This window comes from Centroberyx affinis, unplaced genomic scaffold (assembly GCF_046629955.1).
Source record: "Centroberyx affinis isolate AG114_WGS23_722 - 3 ecotype Tasmania unplaced genomic scaffold, CSIRO-AGI_Caff_v1 ptg001659l_1, whole genome shotgun sequence".
Taxonomy (NCBI): domain Eukaryota; kingdom Metazoa; phylum Chordata; class Actinopteri; order Beryciformes; family Berycidae; genus Centroberyx; species Centroberyx affinis.
In genome coordinates, this window is record NW_027280087.1 from 1 (window position 1) to 20,915 (window position 20,915).

The 20,915-nt window shown below is 41.1% G+C and overlaps 1 protein-coding gene across 1 annotated transcript; it reads right to left on the reverse strand.

The window, feature by feature from the left end:
* Nucleotides 1-513: 513 nt before the first annotated feature.
* On the reverse strand, nt 514-18,757 carry LOC139651417 (protein NLRC3-like). Its single transcript, XM_071528319.1, has 12 exons — nt 18,678-18,757; nt 15,752-15,848; nt 15,526-15,639; nt 11,514-11,624; nt 11,074-11,187; nt 10,724-10,793; nt 10,308-10,536; nt 9,888-10,055; nt 8,273-9,770; nt 8,000-8,173; nt 3,739-3,785; nt 514-3,483 (listed from the first exon to the last, which is right to left on the reverse strand). The coding sequence occupies exons 2-12, from the start codon at nt 15,838-15,840 to the stop codon at nt 2,900-2,902; spliced, it is 3,198 nt and encodes a 1,065-aa protein (XP_071384420.1). The 5' UTR covers nt 15,841-15,848; nt 18,678-18,757; the 3' UTR covers nt 514-2,899.
* Between the last annotated feature and the right edge of the window lie 2,158 nt (nt 18,758-20,915).

Genomic DNA, 20,915 nt, shown 5'->3' on the forward strand with positions numbered 1-20,915 from the left:
TAGATGAAAGACCAAATTACATGATGATATTGAAAATGGACAGTATGTTCAATTTAGCAAAAAAAGTGGGGTTGAAGGCTCATGGTGAGTGAGTAATTAATCTAACACATTTGTTCTGTAAGATGAAAATTCTGTAAAGATAAGTGGGGTAATGTAGCAGTCCATACAATATTGCCATAAAACAGATCTATTAAACTGTACTGCTGAACCATTGGAGAAATTAGTAGAAGAGTTGGGGGAAGCAACAGCTATAAAAAGGGAAATAAAAATGGTAACAGTAATATATTGTCAGTGTGTGTGTGTGTGTGTGTGTGAGAGAGAGTGAGTGTCTGGTGGTCACTCCCTGTCCCTCGGAGTCAGAGTCTTTCTGCCCCCTAGTGGCCGTTATGAGACTTTCACTCTCTCACAGTTGAAATTGCTTGTTGGAAAAGATGAAGACCAAACAATGTTCATTTAGAATAAACTTTATTTCTGACAATTACAGAAAACTAGATATGTTTAGCTTGGAATGATGAAATGAGAATAAAATACAGAGTAAAACAAACAACCTGTTAGTTACCCAACACACAGAATACACTTACACATTGATAATATTAATCTTTATGTATATAGCACTTTTCAAAACAAAGTGTTGCAAAAACAAATTAAAATCACAGTGCTTCACAATCAAGAGATGTAAGGACAAAGAACAGAAAAACAGATCAAATAAAAGTAAAAGAAAATATATAATAAAAAGAACTAGAAAAGGCTAGCTTCAGTAAAAAGGTAGATAGTTGAATGCATTTGAACGAGGTTAAACGTCTTCAAAATTTGAATATTTAAGCAATTATTTGACAGCCAAAAGTTCTGCAGTTGTCAATACATGGAAGGATATGTAATCATGTTTTTAAAAGTCATAGTACTATTATGGGCTGTAGTAAAAGCAGCCGTTGTAATATCAGTGGTAGAAGTAATACAATTAGCAGTATTAGTAGTATTTGGACTATCAGTATCAGAAACAGAAGTAGCAATAGTGGTAGTGGTAATAGTAGTAGTAGTAGTAGCAGTTGCCCCACAACAGTAATGGTAGTAGTAGTTTCAGTGTTTGAAGTAGTGGAATTCGTAGATTAAAATGGTAGCAGTATTAGCAGAAGTAGTAGTAGTAGTAGTAGTAGTAGTAGTAGCAGCAGTTCCTGAATTTCCCCAAGGGGATTAATAAAGTGCTATCATATCTTATCTTAGTAGTACGACTTGTAAAAGTCATAAAAGTACCACTCAGTAGAAGTAATACAATTAGCAGTAGTAGTAATATTTGGACTATCAGTATTAGAAACAGCAGAAGTAGCAAAAGTGGTAGTAGTAACAGTAGTAGTAGTGAAAGCATTTGTCATTCTAGTAGTTGTATAATAACAATAGCAGCAGAAGTTGCAGTAGTAGTGATAGTTATGGTAGTAGTACTTGCAGTAGTATCTTTATAGTAGTAACTGTTACAATATATAAAATAAAAGTAAAAAAATAAAAATATATATATATACATAATAAAAAGAAAAAAAGCTAAAAGCAAAAAGGTAAGATAAACAGATGCAGCCATAGGGATAACAAATTGAATAAAATATACAGGCAAGGCAACAGGGTTAAGAAGTGAATAGAAGTCAAAGGTTATAAAAAGGCCTTACAATAAAAGTATGTTTTAAGAAGAGGTTTAAAAGATGACACTGACTCTGCCAGTCTGAGGTCCTCAGGCAGGCCGGTCCAAAGCCTAGGAGCCCTAACTGCAAAAGCCCGGTCACCTTTAGTCTTTAACCTGGACATAGGGACAGTCAGATGATTCCTGCCTGAGGATCTCAGAATGCATGCTGGCTCATAAGGGATCAAAAGTTCAGAAAGATAACAGTCCATGCAAAGCCTTAAAAGTAGTCAATAAAATCTTAAAATCAATTCTAAAATGAACATGCAACCAGTGAAGAGACGTTAAAATGTGACAGATGTGGTCCCATGTTTTAGTTTTAATTAAAAGCCTTGCTGCAGCACTCTGAACACATTGGATGGGCTGTTTGCATCCTTTTATCAAGTGCGCTCGGACAGTTGCACTACAGGCGTGCCAAGCAAGCAAAGCCAACCGAGACTTCACACAAAGTTTGTTAGTGGTTATCTAGAATAATGGATTACCATCGCTGTAAAACTGTCGTAGTAGCTTTACTTCTTGATCTACATACGGAGCAGAAAAAAATCTTGCCATGTCTGAATGCATCCGTCTCTCCAAGCCTGCAAAAATACAAGAGTATGGGGAATCCTAGACCTTCGTTTAAATGGTGAGTGATTATTTCAGGCTTTTATGCTATGTGACATGCAGTGTGCTTGCGACGTTCCAAAAAGTTGAGATATTTTTCTCTCAGGATGCCATGGTCGCGCCTGAAAAAAAGACGCCTCAAATGCCTTAATTAAAAAATTATTAGCCATCCAGTCTTTAAGGTCCTTTAGGTAGTTATGCAGAGAGGCCAATTTACATAATTCACTCAGCTTGACTGAAAGATACAACTGTGTATCATCGGCATAACATACCCAAAGGAAGCATACACAGCGAGAACAGAATTGGTCCAAGCCCTGAGGCACACCCCCAAGGGACTGACGACTGTGAGAGACAAACCCATCCAGGGACACAAGGAATTTCCTAGCAGTTAAGTAGGAGGAAAAATAGTCCAGGGTGGTCCCTGAGATACCAACCCACTGCCTCAATCTATCAATAAGAATACCATGATCTATGGTATTAAATGCTACACTAAGGTCAAACAGCACTAACACTGAGCACTGGCCTGCACTCGCCTGATGAAACTACTATTAAAAAGAATACTACTAATTACTATTCCCACATAAAGATGTAGGTGTGTGTGTGTGATCCTGTCCACAGTGAACTATCATTTCAGCAGCTGTCAGCAGTGTGAGTGTTTCCCTCTCCCTCCTCTATTTGACACAGTGACACTGAGGAACCAAATCCCGACCCAAACCCAAACCAGAACGCAGGATAGAGCGGTTCAGTGAATGTGGAGTGGAAGGTGTGGATGTGGATCAGTGTGTCAGAGGAAACTCTGTAGAAGGACAGAGTGCCAGCAGGCCAGTCCAGATACACTGCTACTCTGTCAGAGCCAGAGGAGGGGGGGGAACTTATGGCTATTGATCTGTTCTTGTGACAGGCGAAGGAACCATCACCAAAGTAGAACAGACTCCAGGACTTTTCATTCCCTCCAATCCAGCAGTCAACACTGTTTTGTCTCCTTCCGATTCCTCTGTAAGTCACTCCTATGTAAACCCTTCCCTCCCACTCAACCTCCCAGTAACAGCGACCAGTCAGACCATTTCTACACAGCAGTTGAAAACAGCGCTCAAATCTCTCTGGGTGATCAGGATATGGCTGCTCCTCTCTCTGCCATGACACCTTTCTGTTGTCTTTAGACAGGAGGAGGTTTCTGTGTGCTGTGTTTGGGTCCAGTGTGAGTTCACAGGCATCTGATGGAGAGAACAAGACTCAATACAGAAGCAGCTTCTCATCCAAAACACCTGTTGTGTTTATTATTGGTTGATTTATTAACAGATTTACGGTTCATTTCTTCACAGTTTCATGATGACACATTTTGTCAGCCATCTTTTTCAAAGTAGGATTTGAATGAATATAAAATAAATGTCACACATGAGATTTCTATTTAAATAGAAACTGAAATTGTGCTGCTTTGTTTTCATGAATCAAACTAAATACACACTTACACTTGCTCAGACCTGGTTTCAACCTCTGCACACCACCATGGTCCACACTGGGGGGGGGGTAAATAAAGAAATACAGTCAGAACAGCATAATATCTTTGATAATGGAACAAATAACCTTCATGACCTTGCATATGAGTGATTTTTCAGACTGCATCACTCATATCGGCGTCACTCATATCCACCGACAAACAATATTCCTCATCTCCGTAGCTCTGTTCACGCTGAATTTATGAATCAGAGTGAATGCTCATATGTTGGTACAGACTGGAGCAGAGCAGAGTAAAATGACCAGACTGAGTCTGTACAGTAACTCCACTCCTGTAAATAATGTCTGTAACCATGGTAACATTTACTTCAGACCAATATGGCGGCTACCACCACCTGTGTTTCAGTCTACTGGACACCAGGAACACCAGGTTTTCTCTTTTTTCACCGCAGGAACTTGCTACTTTTAAGCGACACAACATTTGCTTTACCTCAAGATTGCAAAACTGGACCAAACTGAATACCTGAATGTTTTAGGTAGTGAGTTTGGTTGTAGAATGCTTCACTCTCCTTTAGGGGTGTAACGATACAGTCAGCTCGCGGTTCGGTGCGATACATGGTACAGGCTTCACGGTTCGATACAATGATGATATTTTTAACAAAGTTTAAATGGAAACAAATTATGACTGTAGAAGTTTCTTTCCTTATTGCTTAGATATAAAATGTTAAAAAAAACAATATTTCAACTTGAAGTTTAACCTGTTCCTACAGTTTCTTTTATAATGGTTTCTTTCTTTGTTATATATTTTTCAGTGCAAAAAACAAGTAATGAAATCTGTTGAATAAAATAAATCAGCTTTTAACAGGGGATGCTTGTCTAAATGAAACAAATTGTAAATTAAAATGTCTAAACAAGGATGTCCTCTTTACAATTAAGTGCAAATGTCTGAACATGGTTGATCTTAAAACAACAAATATGTTCAGACACTGATTTTCTAACCTAGGAGGACGTGTTTTTTTTTTTTTTTTTTAAGAAAATTAGCATGTCAACATTTTCGGGCAGCAGCTGACACCTTTGACAGCTACGTACACACTGCCAGAATTTGGTAGTGACAACTGAATTTATGAATGAGAGTGAATTTGCATATTATGTCTGGTTCACACTGAAGCAGAGCGGAGTAAAATTACCACTGTCTGTAAGGGTAACAGGAGTCACTCCTCCTCCGACCTTGCGATGGTTGTAAATAATGTCCGTAACCATAGTAACGTTTACTTCAGACCAATATGGCAGCTACCACTGCCTGTATTTTCAGTTTACTTGACACCAGTAACATCAGTAACCAGAGGCGTCAATTTATCCATAAGATCTTAATAAACCACCACTGACAGCGGTGTCACATTCTCTTTTTCCACCACATGGACTTGATACTTTCAACTGCAACATTTGGGCCGGGCCGAGACGACAGAACTGGTAGGAACAACCATTTTTATATCTATGGGAACAACCGCAATGTTGAAACAGACTGGATAGAAAATTTGAGAATGTCTCACAACATTTACCTCCGTCTCTTTCAAAATAACGATGATAATGTTACTAATGTAACGAGTTCAATTTCACCGCTTTCCATTTTCCTGTTGCACGCTACACACCTGGCTCATCCGGGTCTCGAGTGAACGTCGGTGTCAATGACGTCATAACGCCAGTCAGACAAACTAGGATCTAGGATTACTGATTCCGCCCTCTGACGCTTAATAACTGAACTGTGTATGAACTGAACAGGATGAAGCTCCAATGAGGGGTGACAGCTGTATTTAGCTGCAGTGTGGACGCAGCCAGCCTGACAGAGAAAATGTGTGTGACTCTCAGCCTTCTAGCAGACATTGCCTCTCCATACCTGAGAGTGTCCAGTCTCCAGTGTGGATCCTCCAGTCCAGCAGAGAGCAGCTTCACTCCTGAGGCTCCTGGATGATTGTAGCTCAAGTCCAGCTCTCTCAGATGGGAGGGGTTGGAGCTCAGAGCTGAGGCCAGAGAAGCACAGCCTTCCTCTGTGAGCTGACAGCCTGACAGCCTGCGCACACACACACACACACACACACACACACACACACACACACACAAACAAACACACAAGCTACAGGTTAGATATTTTTGAGTATATGACTGTGAAAATAGCTGACAATGCAGTCACATGCTACAAAAACTGTAACTTTCGGCTCTGTGGCTTAATCTGGTTCAGTTTGAGAGTTTCCAACTTAATTTGTGATAGAATCTTAGAAGTCCTTTCTGGTATTTGTGGCAGCCCTCCCCTCTGAGCTGTGCAGGAGATCGGTGGGAGGAGTCGGTAAGGACAATCCTCATGTATAAACCATGTGTACGCACAAACCAGGCTCAAAATTTTTGGAATTTATAAAAAATAAACATGACATGAGAAAGTGCGCACCTCTACAGTAACTTTGACCCATCTGTACGCACATTTTAGACAGGCTGTGAAATGGAGACGGATGGCCAAGCAGTGAAATCAAGTAAGATGTGATTATGACACTTTCAATCTGCTCTTTTTGCTCCATCGGATCAAATTTCAGACCTCTAATAATAATATCCCAGAGGAACATCCAGACCTTAATATTTGTTGCCTTTACACACCGTCAACTTAACCGAAACAGTTAACCCAAACAGTATGCATCCTTTTTTGTAACATTTTGTAACAGACTGCCAATACGGCCTCAGAAGTTCCGTGTCCCATTTAATTGCGATAAACTCAAGATGTTAAGCATCTGGACTGACTGTCAAAGGGTTAGAACTTGCAATGATGGTGCGTAATGATGCGTTATGGCTGCTTTCATGGCGCACATGCACAGAGATGCTGTGGCTGGGCGCACACCGTCCTCTACAGCCAGATCTTCACCACCAGTCGCACCGATCTTCTGATACCCCGAGTCACAAAATGAGAATTATACACTTGTCAAGTCTATTGGTAAGTCTGTAATTGCGTTTTATTAGTCAAGTAAGAGTGTGAAATGTTGAATGCATGGTTTTGTTCACTCGTTCAAAAAAGAAAAGGCCCATTTACGATAGACCTGCGCACTGCCTGCAGTCTTGTCTTGTTCTGATGTCATATCGGTGTCACCCTCTCTTTATGGCATAATGCCACTAATTTGGGTTTCCGCTATTATCGAGGTGAGACAGTCAAGGGCAAAGAGCTCCCTTGCCCCCACCAGTGGCACTGACACTGCACTTTTTGGTAAACAGTTGTTTATTTATTTTGGTGATACCCGAACTAAGGCCAGCAAATAATACCTCTGGCTTTGTCTCGACCTCCCAACAAGCATTTCAATTTCACAATCTGTGAAATGTATCTTTTTGATCTTGGGCTATGACTTTGCCATTTTCTCATACAAAGAGAATGGAATGACAAGTACATTTACATGCATATCAATATTCATGAAGGGTGCTTCATTAACCATTCATGGCTAATTGTGGGAGGTAATGGTGTGGGAGTAAATGCTTGTTCACGTCCGCACAATTTCAAGTTGATTGATATTTATAAAAGGAAACTGGCGTGCTGGAGGGTGTATGTAACTTTTCTACTTCACAATATCTTTTTGGCGTATGCAGGTTTCCAGACTTCTGCTTACGTAGCCTTTTAGTGTGGAATCCACGCAAGGTTTTATACATGAGGCCCCAGTCCAGTCCCTCACCCTCTCTTCTCTTCTCGGCTTGGTCACACCATTGGGGACCCACCCAGACCTCCCATTTTGTTGGTTCTTTTGAAAGAATCTACAACATCTCATACACTGTCTCACACACCCAAAAATGCAATATGGTACTGAGTCATTGACTACCACATCCCACTCTTCCTTTTTGTTTAGTTGGGTAAAATAAACTTTTTTTTTAACCTTTTTAAATGCGTATGGTCTCCCTCACTTGTTACAAGCTGAGTCACTTGTAACATATTTTAGGTTTCAGCAACTGATGCCGCAAGGAGAGGAAATAGTAAAATATTTTAATGTAAATAGTAAAATATTTTAATGGAAAGTAATTCACAGGAATTACAAAATAGTGCTAAATGATGACATCACAACTGGTTTAAAAATAACGTAAGCAGAGAAAATCCTACACAGGTCAGCTGTTTTATTTACTGACATTAACCTGAATGTAAAGCAGGATTTAAATCTGTTGAACACATTGAAGAATCCTGACCTGAGAGAGACTTTTGAGAGCACAGACCTTAGTTTGGAGAAATGTGTCAAATCAATTGAAAAAGCTGGATCTTACTTGAGAGATTCCAGTCTACAGTGTGGACTCCCCAGTCCAGCAGAGAGCAGCTTCACTCCTGAGTCCTTCAGGTCGTTGTTACTCAGGTCCAGTTCTCTCACATTAGAGGACTGGGAGTTGAGAACTGAGGCCAGAGCATCACAGCTTCTCTCTGACAGCTGACACACACTGAGCCTGAAGAAGAATTAGTGATGGTGACAAACATGAACTTTGAAAATATTTCTTTTTTTTCTGTTTAATATATTGAATGTATCCAGTTTCCTATGAACCTACACAGATTTCTTGGAGGCTTTGACCACTGGCAGCAGCCTCAGAAGAGCCTCCTCTGAAGCAGAGTATTTCTTAAGGTCAAACACGTCCAGCTCTTCTTCTGATGACAGTAAGATGAAGACCAGAGCCGACCACTGATCAGGGGAGAGTTTGTCTGTGGAGAGACTTCCTGATCTCAGGTACTGTTGGATCTCCTCCACTAGAGAATGGTCATTCAGCTCATTCAGACAGTGGAGCAGATTGATGCTTCTCTCTGGAGCGGGATTCTTCTTGATCTTATCCTGGATGTACTGGACTGTTTCCTGATTCGTCTGTGAGCTACTTCCTGTGTGTGTCAACAGGCCTCGTAGGAGAGTCTGATTGGTCTCCAGTGAAAGACCCAGGAGGAAGCGGAGGAACAAGTCCAGGTGTCCATTTGGACTCTGTAAGGCCTTGTCCACAGCACTCTGGTAGAGGTGTTTTATCTGAGACTTGTCTCTGGAGGTTGATTGTGGTTCTGACAGCAGGTTGACACCAGAGTCAATGAATGAGACGATGACATAAACAGCAGCCAGAAACTCCTGAATGCTCAGATGGACAAAGCAGAACACCTTGTCCTGGTTCAGCCCACGCTCCTCTTTAAAGATCTGTGTAAACACTCCTGAGTACACTGAGGCTGCTCTGATATCAATGCCACACTCTGTCAGGTCGGCTTCATAGAAAATCAGGTTGCCTTTCTCCAGCTGCTCAAAAGCCAGTTTTCCCAGAGAGAGAATCATCTTCCTGCTCTCTGTGTTCCAGTGTGGATCTGTCTCAGCTCTCCCATGATACTTGATGTTCCCCAGTTTGGACTGAACCACTAGGAAGTGACTGTACATCTCAGTCAGGGTCTTGGGCAGGTCTCCTCTCTCACTGGTTTTCAACACATGCTCCAGAACTGTAGCAGTGATCCAGCAGAAGACTGGGATGTGGCACATGATGTGGAGGCTTCGTGAAGTCTTGATGTGGGAGATGATTCTGCTGGCCTGCTCTTCATCTCTGAATCTCTTCCTGAAGTACTCCTCCTTCTGTGGGTCAGTGAAGCCTCTCACCTCTGTCACCATGTCAACACACTCAGGAGGGATCTGATAGGCTGCTGCACGTCGTGTGGTTATCCAGAGGCGAGCAGAGGGAAGCAGTTTCCCCTTGATGAGGTTTGTCAGCAGCACATCCACTGAGGTCGACTCTGTAACATCAGTCAGGATCTTGTTGTTCTGGAAGTCTAGAGGAAGTCGACACTCATCCAGACCATCAAAGATGAACACAACCTGGAACTTCTCAAACCTGCAGATTCCTGCTTTTTTGGTCTCAGTAAAGAAGTGATGAAGAAGTTCCACCAAGCTGTACTTTTTCCCTTTCAGCAGATTCAGCTCTCGGAAAGTGAATGGAAATGTGAACTGTATATCCTGGTTGGCTTTGTCTTCAGCCCAGTCCAGAGTGAACTTCTGTGTTAAGACTGTTTTCCCAATGCCAGCCACTCCCTTTGTCATCAGTGTTCTGGTTGGTTTATCTCTTCCAGGTAAGGGTTTAAAGATGTCTTCACATTGGATTGTTGTTTCCAGTCTCGCTGGTTTCCTGGATGTTTCAATCTGTCTGATCTCATGTTCATCATTGACCTTTCCACTCCCTCCCTCTGTGATGTAGAGCTCTGTGTAGATCTGATTCAGAAATGCTGGGTTTCCTGCTTTAGCAATCCCCTCAAACAAACACTGAAACTTCTTCTTCAGATTAGATTTGAGTTGACGTTGACAGAGGGGAGCAAGAGTTTCTGAATGAACAAACAACAAATGAAATCAATGAGTGGATTTCAGTGTGGATGTATATATTTTCCCACTCCATGATATCTATTCAGCTCATCAGTAGTGGAAAACATGTTTTGTGTGTGCAGCCCAAAAGAATTAGAATAGATCTGATGCGGATGTGTACAGCATATTTACAGCAGAGTTTGGAAACATAAACATCTCTCATTTTCCCACCATTTCCCCTTTGCATCATGTGAAACATATTAAAAGCCTCTTACTGCTCTGCAGAGAGTCAGCCAGCTCCTCCTGCTTCATTCTCCGCAGAAAGTGCTGTATGATTTGCAGAAAAGCTTCTTGGCTGCTCTTCCACTGCTCTTCCTCCTCACCGTCCACCACCTCCTCATCCTCTCTCTGCCTCTCTAAGCATTCTGGGTAATCTGGACTCAGAACACTCTGGACCTTTTTCAGCTCATTCTTCACAAAGGTGATGATGTTCTCCTCAAGAAGCTGCAACAGAATAGTACATAGATTAAGGTTTCATAATAAAATAGTGGAACACAACATAAAATCCATCTTGCATGGTTTGAAAGCCCACTGGTCTAAAGAGTGCAGCATGGAGACTATAATGACCAGAATGGTTGGTTTGTGTTTTCTTTGCAGCTTAAGTAAAAGGTGTTGTTGGACATTTACACACCATAAATATGGAGGCCAGGTCTGTTTGATGCTCCTGACCACTGGTAACCTCTTTCCTACGCTGGTGAACTCTGTAGGGAAAACATTAAGTATTAGGTCACCAGATATCCACACACACACACACACACACACACACACACACACACACACACACACACACACACACACACACACACACACACACACACAGGTGTTGTGTTCTGTCATGATGAATCCTGGCAGAAACACAATAACTCCACTGTAAATGTTTTTCTGCAATGTCTTTCCCAAAGCAGGTCATACATCTCATGACTTGATACCTCTTCTCAGCAGAGCTGCTTAACAACAAACTCCTCCGTTTTAAATTCTTACCTTTGCTCAGCATAGTGCTGTCCTTCTTTGAACTCAATAAGGCGAAAAATAGACTCATCACTCTTCATGGACACACAGCTGGGTTCAGGGGAGTCTGGTCTCTCCTGTTTGATCCTGATAGAAACACAGGATTGACAAAAGAAGGGTAGTTTTAGCCTGAAAAGAAGCAGGATTTTGACCAGAAGGTCACCAGTTCAAATCCCAGAACCAGATAGAAAATTTGTGAGAGGAGAGTGAATGAGTAACATTCTCCCCTTTGTTCTCCCCCTTAATATGAAGCAGCGTCTATTGTAGCTGCCAAACTTTCCCTGTAGGAATAATGATAAAAAAACACAAGAGCAATGTTGCATATCACTGTTAATATCTTACTCTCTTCAGAGGGGATTTGTTCTTATTTTTTTTTAATGCTAACATTAAATATTAACATTATGCTGACTTACTTTGTTTCAGAAGGTTGTTTATCTTCAAAATCAATAGGTTCCTCCATAGACCAGTCACTCTTCATGGACACACAGCTGGGTTCAGGGGAGTCTGGTCTCTCCTGCTGGATCCTGATAGAAACACAGGATTGACAAAAGAAGGGTAGTGTAATGGGTTGAGAAAATGAATTAAGAGATTTAAAAGTAAAGGAAAAAAGAGAACCCCCTATTTTTTATTGTTATGCCACAATGTCACAAAATAAAAAAATAACAAGTTAGTCAATGTATAGAAATTGATCTACAATAAATCGCTCTGTAGCCTAATGTGCCTAATGTGCGCATCACATCATGTCTTTACTGTAAATCAGTAAACCTGTTAACTGCCCAGACAACAAACAAACCAGTGACACACTCCTGTGCTCAACTCAGCAAAATGATGCTTATGCTAAGTGTGCAGAAAAAAAAACACAGAACATGTCACACTTGCAGGAAAATGGCACTCTTCTGTAGACTTACAGCATCTTCACAAGCATGAACAGGAAGTTGTACAATAACTGCTCTTTAAAGAATGTGATGTGTTCGCTCGAGAGGAAGGAGATATTGGTTGCATTCCCAACTTTCCCAGTTAAAAAATGCTACAACTCCATCCCGAAACCACTGTAGAATGGAGAATGTGCAAAATCTGTTGGATCGAGGTTGGATCAGAAAATCAATGTCACCTTACTCCTCTTCCGTGGTTTGCCTCCGCAAGAAAGACCAGAGTCTGCGCCTTTGCGTTTTCATTGCCAGGAATCAGGGACCTGCTGGACAGTCTGGGAGGCAATTCATGGTTTTCCATATTGGACCAAGGAAGCGCAAGAAAGTGCAACTGTCCTCCAGAACACCAATAGTTTGGACAGAGGAACACCAGAGTGTTGTTTCAAGTTTGGTGGACATGTTAACCAATCCTCCTATCCTAGCTTATCCAAGCTTTGACCTTCCATTCATATTACACACAGATGCATCCAATGAAGGTTTGGGAGCAGTGTTATACCAACGTCAGGATAATAAGTTGCATGTCATTGGCTACGGGTCAAGAGCATTAACACCTGCCGAGAGAAACTACCACCTACATTCCGGTAAACTTGAGTTCTTGGCACTAAAATGGGCCATTTGTGACAAATTCCGGGACTATCTGTATTACGCTCCAACATTCACCGTCTATACAAATACTAATCAGTTGATTTATATCTTGACCACTGCAAGACTGAATGCTGTTGGACATGCCGACTTTCACTTCGACATAAAGTACTGGTAAAATGAACGCAGACGCTGACACTCTCTTCAGATACCCCATAAAACTTAAAGACCATATGAGTGAGGAAACAGAAACAGTATTGCCAAAGGTGGTGTCTGCAGTGTGGCAAGGTAGCAAAGCTGTGCGAGACAATGATGTCCCTTGGGTAGCTGCATTGCAAATCGGTGATGCTAGTGTCGAGTCAGTGTCAGTCAATAGTGCCTCTTAGTCATACCTGACAACATCAGAGCAGCACAACATGATGATTCAGCCATCAAAGACTGGACTCCCAACGAGAAGGATAAGAGAGTCATGGGGAGAGAGACAAAAAGACTGCGCTATGAATCGAATAAGCTTGCTGTGGATGATGGGATACTTTACAGAAGGACAGGACAAAACAAACAACTCGTCCATCCCTGAAAAATTGAAATGTCTGGTATTAAGGAGCTTACATGATGACATGGGGCATGTAGGTGTAGAAAAGGTTAGTCAGTTGGCACATGAGAGGTTTTACTGGCCCTACATGCAGCAAGACATAGTGGACTATGTAACCAAAAAATGTGTCTGTATCAAGCAAAAGCACCCCAGTGTCCCACAGAGAGCTCCAATGGGGCCTATCTCCACCAGTGCTCCATTTGAACTAGTCTGTATCGACTACCTACACCTCAAGCCAAGCAGTGGAGGATATGAGTATATCCTTGTTCTAGTCGACCACTTCACTCGCTTTGCCCAGTCGTATCCAATGAGGAACAAATCAGGGAAAACTGCAGCTGAAAAGACATTTCAGGGTTTTATCCCTTGTTTTGGGTACCCAGAGAAGCTCCATCACGATCAAGGACGTGAATTCAAGTACAACCTGTTCCAAAGACTACAACAACTATGAGGAATTGCTCACTCATGAACCACCCCTGATCATTCGCAAAGCAATCCAGTAGAACGACTGAACCGTACTCTCCTTCAAATGCTGCATACCCTACAAGAGGAAAAGAAAAGCCATTGGAAGGACCATTTACCACACTGCACAAGGCATGAAGTGACTGGCTATTCTCCATTCTTTCTCTTGTATGGCTGTGCTCTAAGGTTACCCACTGACTTGTTGTTTCAGTCCAGAAAAGAGAATGAATCATCCAGCTCTCAGATGTTTGTGCAGAAATGGGCAGAGAGAATGCGGGCTGCTTACCAGTTCACCTCCAACAAAAGTGAAATCTTCAGCCAAAGGCGAGACAATATGGCAGAGCAGTAAGAGGCGATACTCTTCAGCCCGATGACAGAGTACTGGTAAAGAACCTCTCTGAGAGAGGAAGACCAGGGAAGCTACGTGCCTATTGGGAGAATACAGTACATTGTGTCGTGGAGACAGTGGGAGATGGACCGATGTATAAAGTACAGCCAGAGAAACTAAATCCCTGTACATGCTTCATAGGAACCTCCTTCTACCACTAAATGACCTACCTCTTGAAGAAGACCTGCCTGTGGAAAGAGAGAAAACAAAACAAAAACAGAAAAGACGGAGGTTACCTAAAAATGACACATGAGGAGGAATATCCAGAGCAAAATCCCATGCTACAGACTGATACCGCCACCACAGCAAACCCACAATATGCCCCAGCAAACTCCTCAGAATCAGTTCAAGCTTTGCACAGCAGCCAGTGAATTCTGTCCTCCAGTCAGAGAATTGGCTGAGGAAACTCAAGACGAAGAAGAGGTGCACTAGAGGAACCGCCTGAACAGGAGAAGGTGGGAGACCAGGAGGTGCAGGAGCATGAGACACATGTGAGGAGATCACAAAGGGGAGGAAGACCAAGTGAAATGTTCACCTATGACATTTTAGGGCAACCAATATAGAGACACTTAAACGCTAAGGTGAACCCACTATTGTCAGGTCAGCCAGTTTACTCCCACTCACTCCCAGTCAGTTTTGTACCCTGCACTTACCCCATGCACCATCAGCCTTATGGTTACACTCAGCCTTACACCTACACTCAAGTACACTGAGCCCACTGACATAGCCATATATATATGGCTATGTCAGTGGGCTCAGGGAGAGTGTAATGGTAGAGAAAATGGACATTAAGAGAGATTCAAAAGTAAAGGAAAACAGAGAACCTCCTATTTTTTCATTTTTCATTGTTATTTTGTTAATTAAATAGTTGGTATAGTTCATTCATTTTACTCAGCGGGCAAGTCTTACACATCCAGGTCACTAGAGGGCGTTTTGCACCTGATGAACGATAGCATTACAGAGGCAAGCACCGTAGAACAATAAAGCCTGTGACAGTGAAAAGAAGTTGATGTTCTCTGCCTCTTTATTTCAAACCACAGGTTAATAAATATTCCTCAAAATAACAAATGTAATATTCTAAGAGTTAAACATGATGAATTTGCTAGTAGGTCTTGTTGTACAGATGAAGGTGAATGAATGTTTGAATAGGTTATGTGGATGTGTATATCTATGGCGGCCTTACGTCAAGTTCAAATCAAAGTAGCTTAACGTAGGTTAAAGAAAATTATTCAAATGAGTTCAAAGTATCAAAACAACAAACGGTAATAAAAGATAATCAACTATCTTAGGAGCATGTGGTTCGTTTCTCTCTCCTTTGTTGCACACCTGATTCAATTAACCTCTTGCCGCACGTATGCTCATGTGTATCATGTGTAGGCTGGCATCAGTCTCAGCCAGTCAGTTACTTCCAAATATGCTCGTTAAATAAAATGGCTCCAACACTAACATTAAATATTAAAATTATGTTGACATACTTTGTTTCAGAAGGTTGTTTATCTTCAAAATCAATAGGTTCCTCCATAGACCAGTCACTCTTCATGGACACACAGCTGGGTACAGGGGAGTCTGGTCTCTCCTGTTGGACTGGGCTTCAACACAACAGAGACAGAGCTTTTACTCTGAATAATGATGCTGTAATGATTTCACTGCTGAGCTCTGAGACGGAGAACAGTCATGGACAGTTAGAGATCCTCATCTTACCTCTTAACTTTGGTCCGGCTGTCATGTTCCCCAGACAGAGTGGTTTTAGAGGGAGGGAGCCTCTCCTCTCTCTCCTCAGACTGACTCATAGCAGAGCCTTTACACAAAAACAAACCCAACATGAGTTAGCTGGACTGATTCATTACAACAAGGATTCCATTACAGGATATATCACTTCTGCTGTTGTGATCATTCCGGACTGTAAAATCCAGCCCAGTGGAGTCAGTGTCACGATTACGATTTTGGCTTCCCATGATTATGAAAACAAGAAAATTGAGATAAAACAATTTTTGTGCAGTTTAGCAATGTTGCTCTCGTTTTGTCTTGTGTTCTAAATCCAGCACACCCCTTTCCTTCGCAACGGTGTGCTCCGCCCCTCCTCCAAAGCCAAACATGCTGTGGTGTGTGTAGTTTCAGAGAGCCGGCGCATTTCTCAGTTTATGTTTAAACCTTCCTTATATTGTTATAAGGGCACTGCACTATATATAGTGCAGTGCCCGTTCACCCCGCTGCTGCACAGAGCGCTGTTCACCCCGCCGCTGCACAGAGCGCTGTTCGTTTGTTCATGCAAAGTTTATTAATATTGAACGTGCCGCGTGTCCAAATTGCACCAAATCCGACACTGCACGTCCTTGGGTCCCCAGCAATACACCCGCCAAGTGTGAAGTAGATCGGACGAACGGTTCTCGAGATATGCGAAGGACACACACACACACACAGACAGACAGAGATTCCTTGCTTTATAGCATGATGACAGAAAGAGAGCCGTTGGTCGACAGGAAAGGTAAAACAAATTCATTGGTGTGGAAACCCTGTACAGACCCACGGCGCATGTTCAGTTCTATGCACTGAAGCACTGTGACACGGTTAAATTACCTAATTCCACTAACACCACACTATAAAGCAAGGAATCTCTGTCTGTATGTGTGTCCTTCGCATATCTCAAGAAATGTTCGTCCGATTTGCTTCACACTTGGCGGGTGTATTGCTAGGGACCCAAGGACGTGCAGTGTCGGATTGGACACGCGACACATTCAATATTAATAAACTTTGAATAAACAAGCGAACAGCACTCTGTGCAGCAGCGGTGCGGGGCAAACAGCATTCTGTGCAGCAGCTGGGCGGGGCGAACAGCACTCTGTGCAGCAGTGGGGCTCAAAGCAAGTGACTCATAGCCTACACCTATTTTGAATGGGCACTTAAATACCACAAGGTATACGTCACCTACCGTAGTGCCATTAAGGCTCAATTATGCTCAACATTAAATACGTATACTGATACGGACGGAGCCTTCTGTCCGTACTCTGCGTTCATTTCGTCCGTATTTGTCCCGTTTTCTGAAAGCTTATATATACGGACGAAACGGAGCAGTACCTAACATTACAGTACTTAACATCCATACCAACGTAAAGGACGCATGGAAGTATGTGGGCAGTGACGGTTACATCGTTTGAAACGGACAAATTTAGTTTTGTACGTAAAGGGAGCATAAATGAGCCTTTAATGTCTGTATGGCAGCGAAGACGAGTTACTGTCTACAAATCCCTGTTACTGACTGTGTTTTCACACCGGGAGACTCTCCAAGTGACAGACATGACGTGATGCGACATCAGGCGCATTAGAGATCGATTTAGATCCATTTATTTACAGTGAGCAACAAATATGTTGAATATTTTGCAGTATGTTGTGACAATGCACTACAACATAGTTGGTATTATTTATTTTTATGTATTATTTTTATATATTATTTATTAGTTATTTATTTCTTTATTTATCTAATTTTTATATTTATTTTCATATATTTCTTTGTTTTTCAGTTCAATTATATTTAAAGTTCGAAGAAATCCAGTGTTAAAAAGACAAGTTTTTTGGGGTTTTTTTTAAAGTTCAATAAATGCATGTTGCCAAAGTCAATGAGTAATCGTGATAAATAATTGTGATCTCAATATCAGTCAAAATAATCATGATTATGATTTTTGCCATAATCGAGCAGCCCTAGTTTGAAGTATTAAGAGAGCCTTGGCTAACAGGAAACACAAGCAACACACATCACAATAAAAAACTCCAGTCTGGTATCTGGTTAAATGTTGTGATTGTTTCTTGAATATAGCTTTAGAGGTCTGAGTTGTTGCTCTTTATACTGCATTCCTAGTCAGAAATTTCCCTGGTTGTGCAGATGTATACCTTTACTTTTTCTCTACTCTTCAGGCTTTAGAATGAATTTTTTTAATTAAAAAAAAAGTTTTTTTTATTATTGCCTTTAAAATGTCTTAAAATGTTTCAAATCTCATTAATTTTACAGACATGTAGCTTAGTAACCCTGTTGATGATTTGCACTTTTGTTTTCACTCCGAAATAATAAAAAAGAAAATTGTCAGATTTTGTTCAAAACATCGGGACAATATCAAACCGTTAACCCAGTATTGTGTATCAAACGTCAGTTGAATGTATGAATGTAGAAAACACTAGGAAGACCTGCTCTTTCCAACAAATGAACTCACCAGGTTTATACAAACAGAATGATTTCTAAGCCTTGGGGACGACTGAGACTTTAAAGGTTCAAAAGGATTTTGTGTGAAAGGAAGTGAACCTCAGTTTTGTGGAGTTTGCAGTGTTTTGTAGCCTACATTGTGTTAACAGAAACATAACATGTATCTGAGCTTTCACACTAGTTCTGACGCATATTTCACCAATGCAATGAATTGAGATTTCCACCTAACTAGAGTTTATCAAGCTTCCACTGAAAGTCACAAAAAAAACAATCTTCTTATGGCCACAAAGAGAAAAAATGTTGGATATATGGCACTATGAACGCCGTCTGCAAACAGCAGGTGATTTGACAGACTTTAACCTTGTCTTGCAAAATTCGACTATACAGTCACATCATACAGTGTCAGATAATGTATTCATCAAACAGTAATGTTACCTTGGACGATGTTTGCCTGATGAATTCACATCCAGATGAGGTCACATAGACTTTCTGCCTTCATCTGTAAAGAAAACGCTGAGAGAGAAGACGCTGCTTATTCTCCTTCTTCAGTTCTGGGCGTCTGTTCATTATATCTGAGGCTGCTGTCACATCCTCATAATTTCACTATCAAAGTCTAGAAACAACAATCTGACACCAAAGCGGTCTAGATTCAAAAGGAGGGATGTCCGAACAACCAAATGAAATACAAAAGTTTATTACAGCCTACGCACAGCAGCAAGCTGAGAAACGAACGCGTGACTGCGCGTGATCTAAAATGTGTCTGACGCCACACAAAATAAAAAAGTTTCTTGCTGAGGTGGCGCATGTAACAGGAAATTAGACATCTCCATTTGATATTTCACTGTCTTTTGATTATTTTACTTTGCACTTTATTAATGTGACATTTCTTGTATTTTGACGTATCCTATATATTGTTTTATCTTTCATATTTGTCTTCCTTGGCCGCCTTGAAGCAGCAAAAGCAGCCTGGTTAAATAAGTAAATATAATACATAGAAAGATAGTTTCCACAACATCATTATGTTGCACTTGTGTAATAAACCTTATTTTAACTGGTGTTTTTGTTAAGAAATGGTCAGAAAGCCTCCTTAGCATCGCTGGCTGCTAGTGAGAGTCAAAGGAACTGAAGTTTTTTTCCCTCAAACCTGCAGGCAGACAGCAACAACTAATTAGCCTACTAATTACTTTTAGTAGACTTTAGATTTGAATATGAACACACACTAACACGAACATGTTGGAAAACCGTTGGAACAGCGTTGAGTTGTGATTTGAAGCTAAACATCGGCTTTTCAGACAAACAAACCTTTAACAGCTGAGTTGTATATTTCCTCTTTTTCTAGTCTAAATAAGCAAACGGTAGGCGGTAACAGTCAGATAAAATATCCGCTGACAGAGTCAATCAAATAAAATACACTGTAAACTGGCAAGTAAAGTGTTGGTTACAATACCTTTTCGTGGAGAAAATAATCTGCGTCACAACGATAAGTGAAAGTGAAAGTAAATCAGAGAGAGAGAGAGAGAGAGAGAGAGAGAGAGAGAGAGAGCGTTTGCTTCAGGAAATAGCAATGTCTGTTGCTGTAGGCCTATTCAAATCTAAAGCTCATTTCCACAGCAAGTGAAGTGCGTGGCTATTATATACTGTAATATAAAATAATGTAACATAATATAACATATTGTAGCGTCCCGGGGAATAGGGGCGGGGAGAAGCCTCCCAGCATGCCCCGGGGGGCATTAGAATTGTTAGTTTGTTAGTCACGTTGTTGTGTTGCCACATGACTTAGTGTTGCTAGTTATTCCTTGTTATTCCTTCTTCCTTTTCTTGTCGGCTGAGCCTGTTATATTGTATTACATTACATACATTAAACCATGATGAAGGGTGTGTGTGAGCTTAGTCACTTGTCGTCGGTACAACCTGTGAGTCGTTCTAATGGAAATTGGGGGTATTATATTGTTCACCTAGAAAGGGGGCGAAAAAACCCCACATACATGCTTGTATACTAGAGAAGTTAGTTTATCTCCTAAATAATGATATGTTACTCGCTTGCATACGAGACAGTGTAACATAATTTGTTGACAGAACAAAGAATTTAAAAAACAGGTTGGAAGATTGACAGTGCTAATTACTTTACAGCACATTGTAGTGCTCTCCGTTAACAAATAAAATAATAGTAAGTCCAGGGGTGTTCAGCAACCCATGGAGGTCGTTTACCATTGACAGATGAGTTCAAACACCTGCTTTGAGTTTTCTGCACTGGGCTAGGGTTTGGGCTGTTACAGTTTTTTCTGAATGCTTAAATACTAACAGTGATTCTTGAAGCACTATCTCTGAAACCATTACAGTTCTTTTTCTGATTGCTTAGGCACTATCTTTGAAACTATAGGCTATTTTTGCAAAACTCTACACACTAACCACAAAACCTTACACCAAACCAGCAAAACATTATTCATCTCTTGCAAAAGCAAACAATTCTTGCAAAACTCTTCAAACTCTTTTAAAAATTGTGTTTTTGCATCAATACAGTTCACACAAACCATCATTTGAATAAGCACACAAAGCACCAACTACACACTGATAGTATAAAAGAAAAACACTTGTGGCTTTTGCTTTCTCTGTGTGCAGGGCATAGCAGTTTGAAATAAAGTTTTGTCATACATGTAGTAAACACACATACAC

Coding starts and splice junctions, on each gene's coding strand:
- LOC139651417 (XM_071528319.1), bottom strand. CDS start 15,840: ATGAGTCAGTCTGAGGAGAGAGAGGAGAGGCTCCCTCCCTCTAAAACC. Junction 10,537..10,723: donor ACCTGGCCTCCATATTTATG/GTGTGTAAATGT, acceptor ATTCTGTTGCAG/CTTCTTGAGGAGAACATCAT. Junction 9,771..9,887: donor AAAGGTCAATGATGAACATG/AGATCAGACAGA, acceptor CACTGATGACAA/AGGGAGTGGCTGGCATTGGG.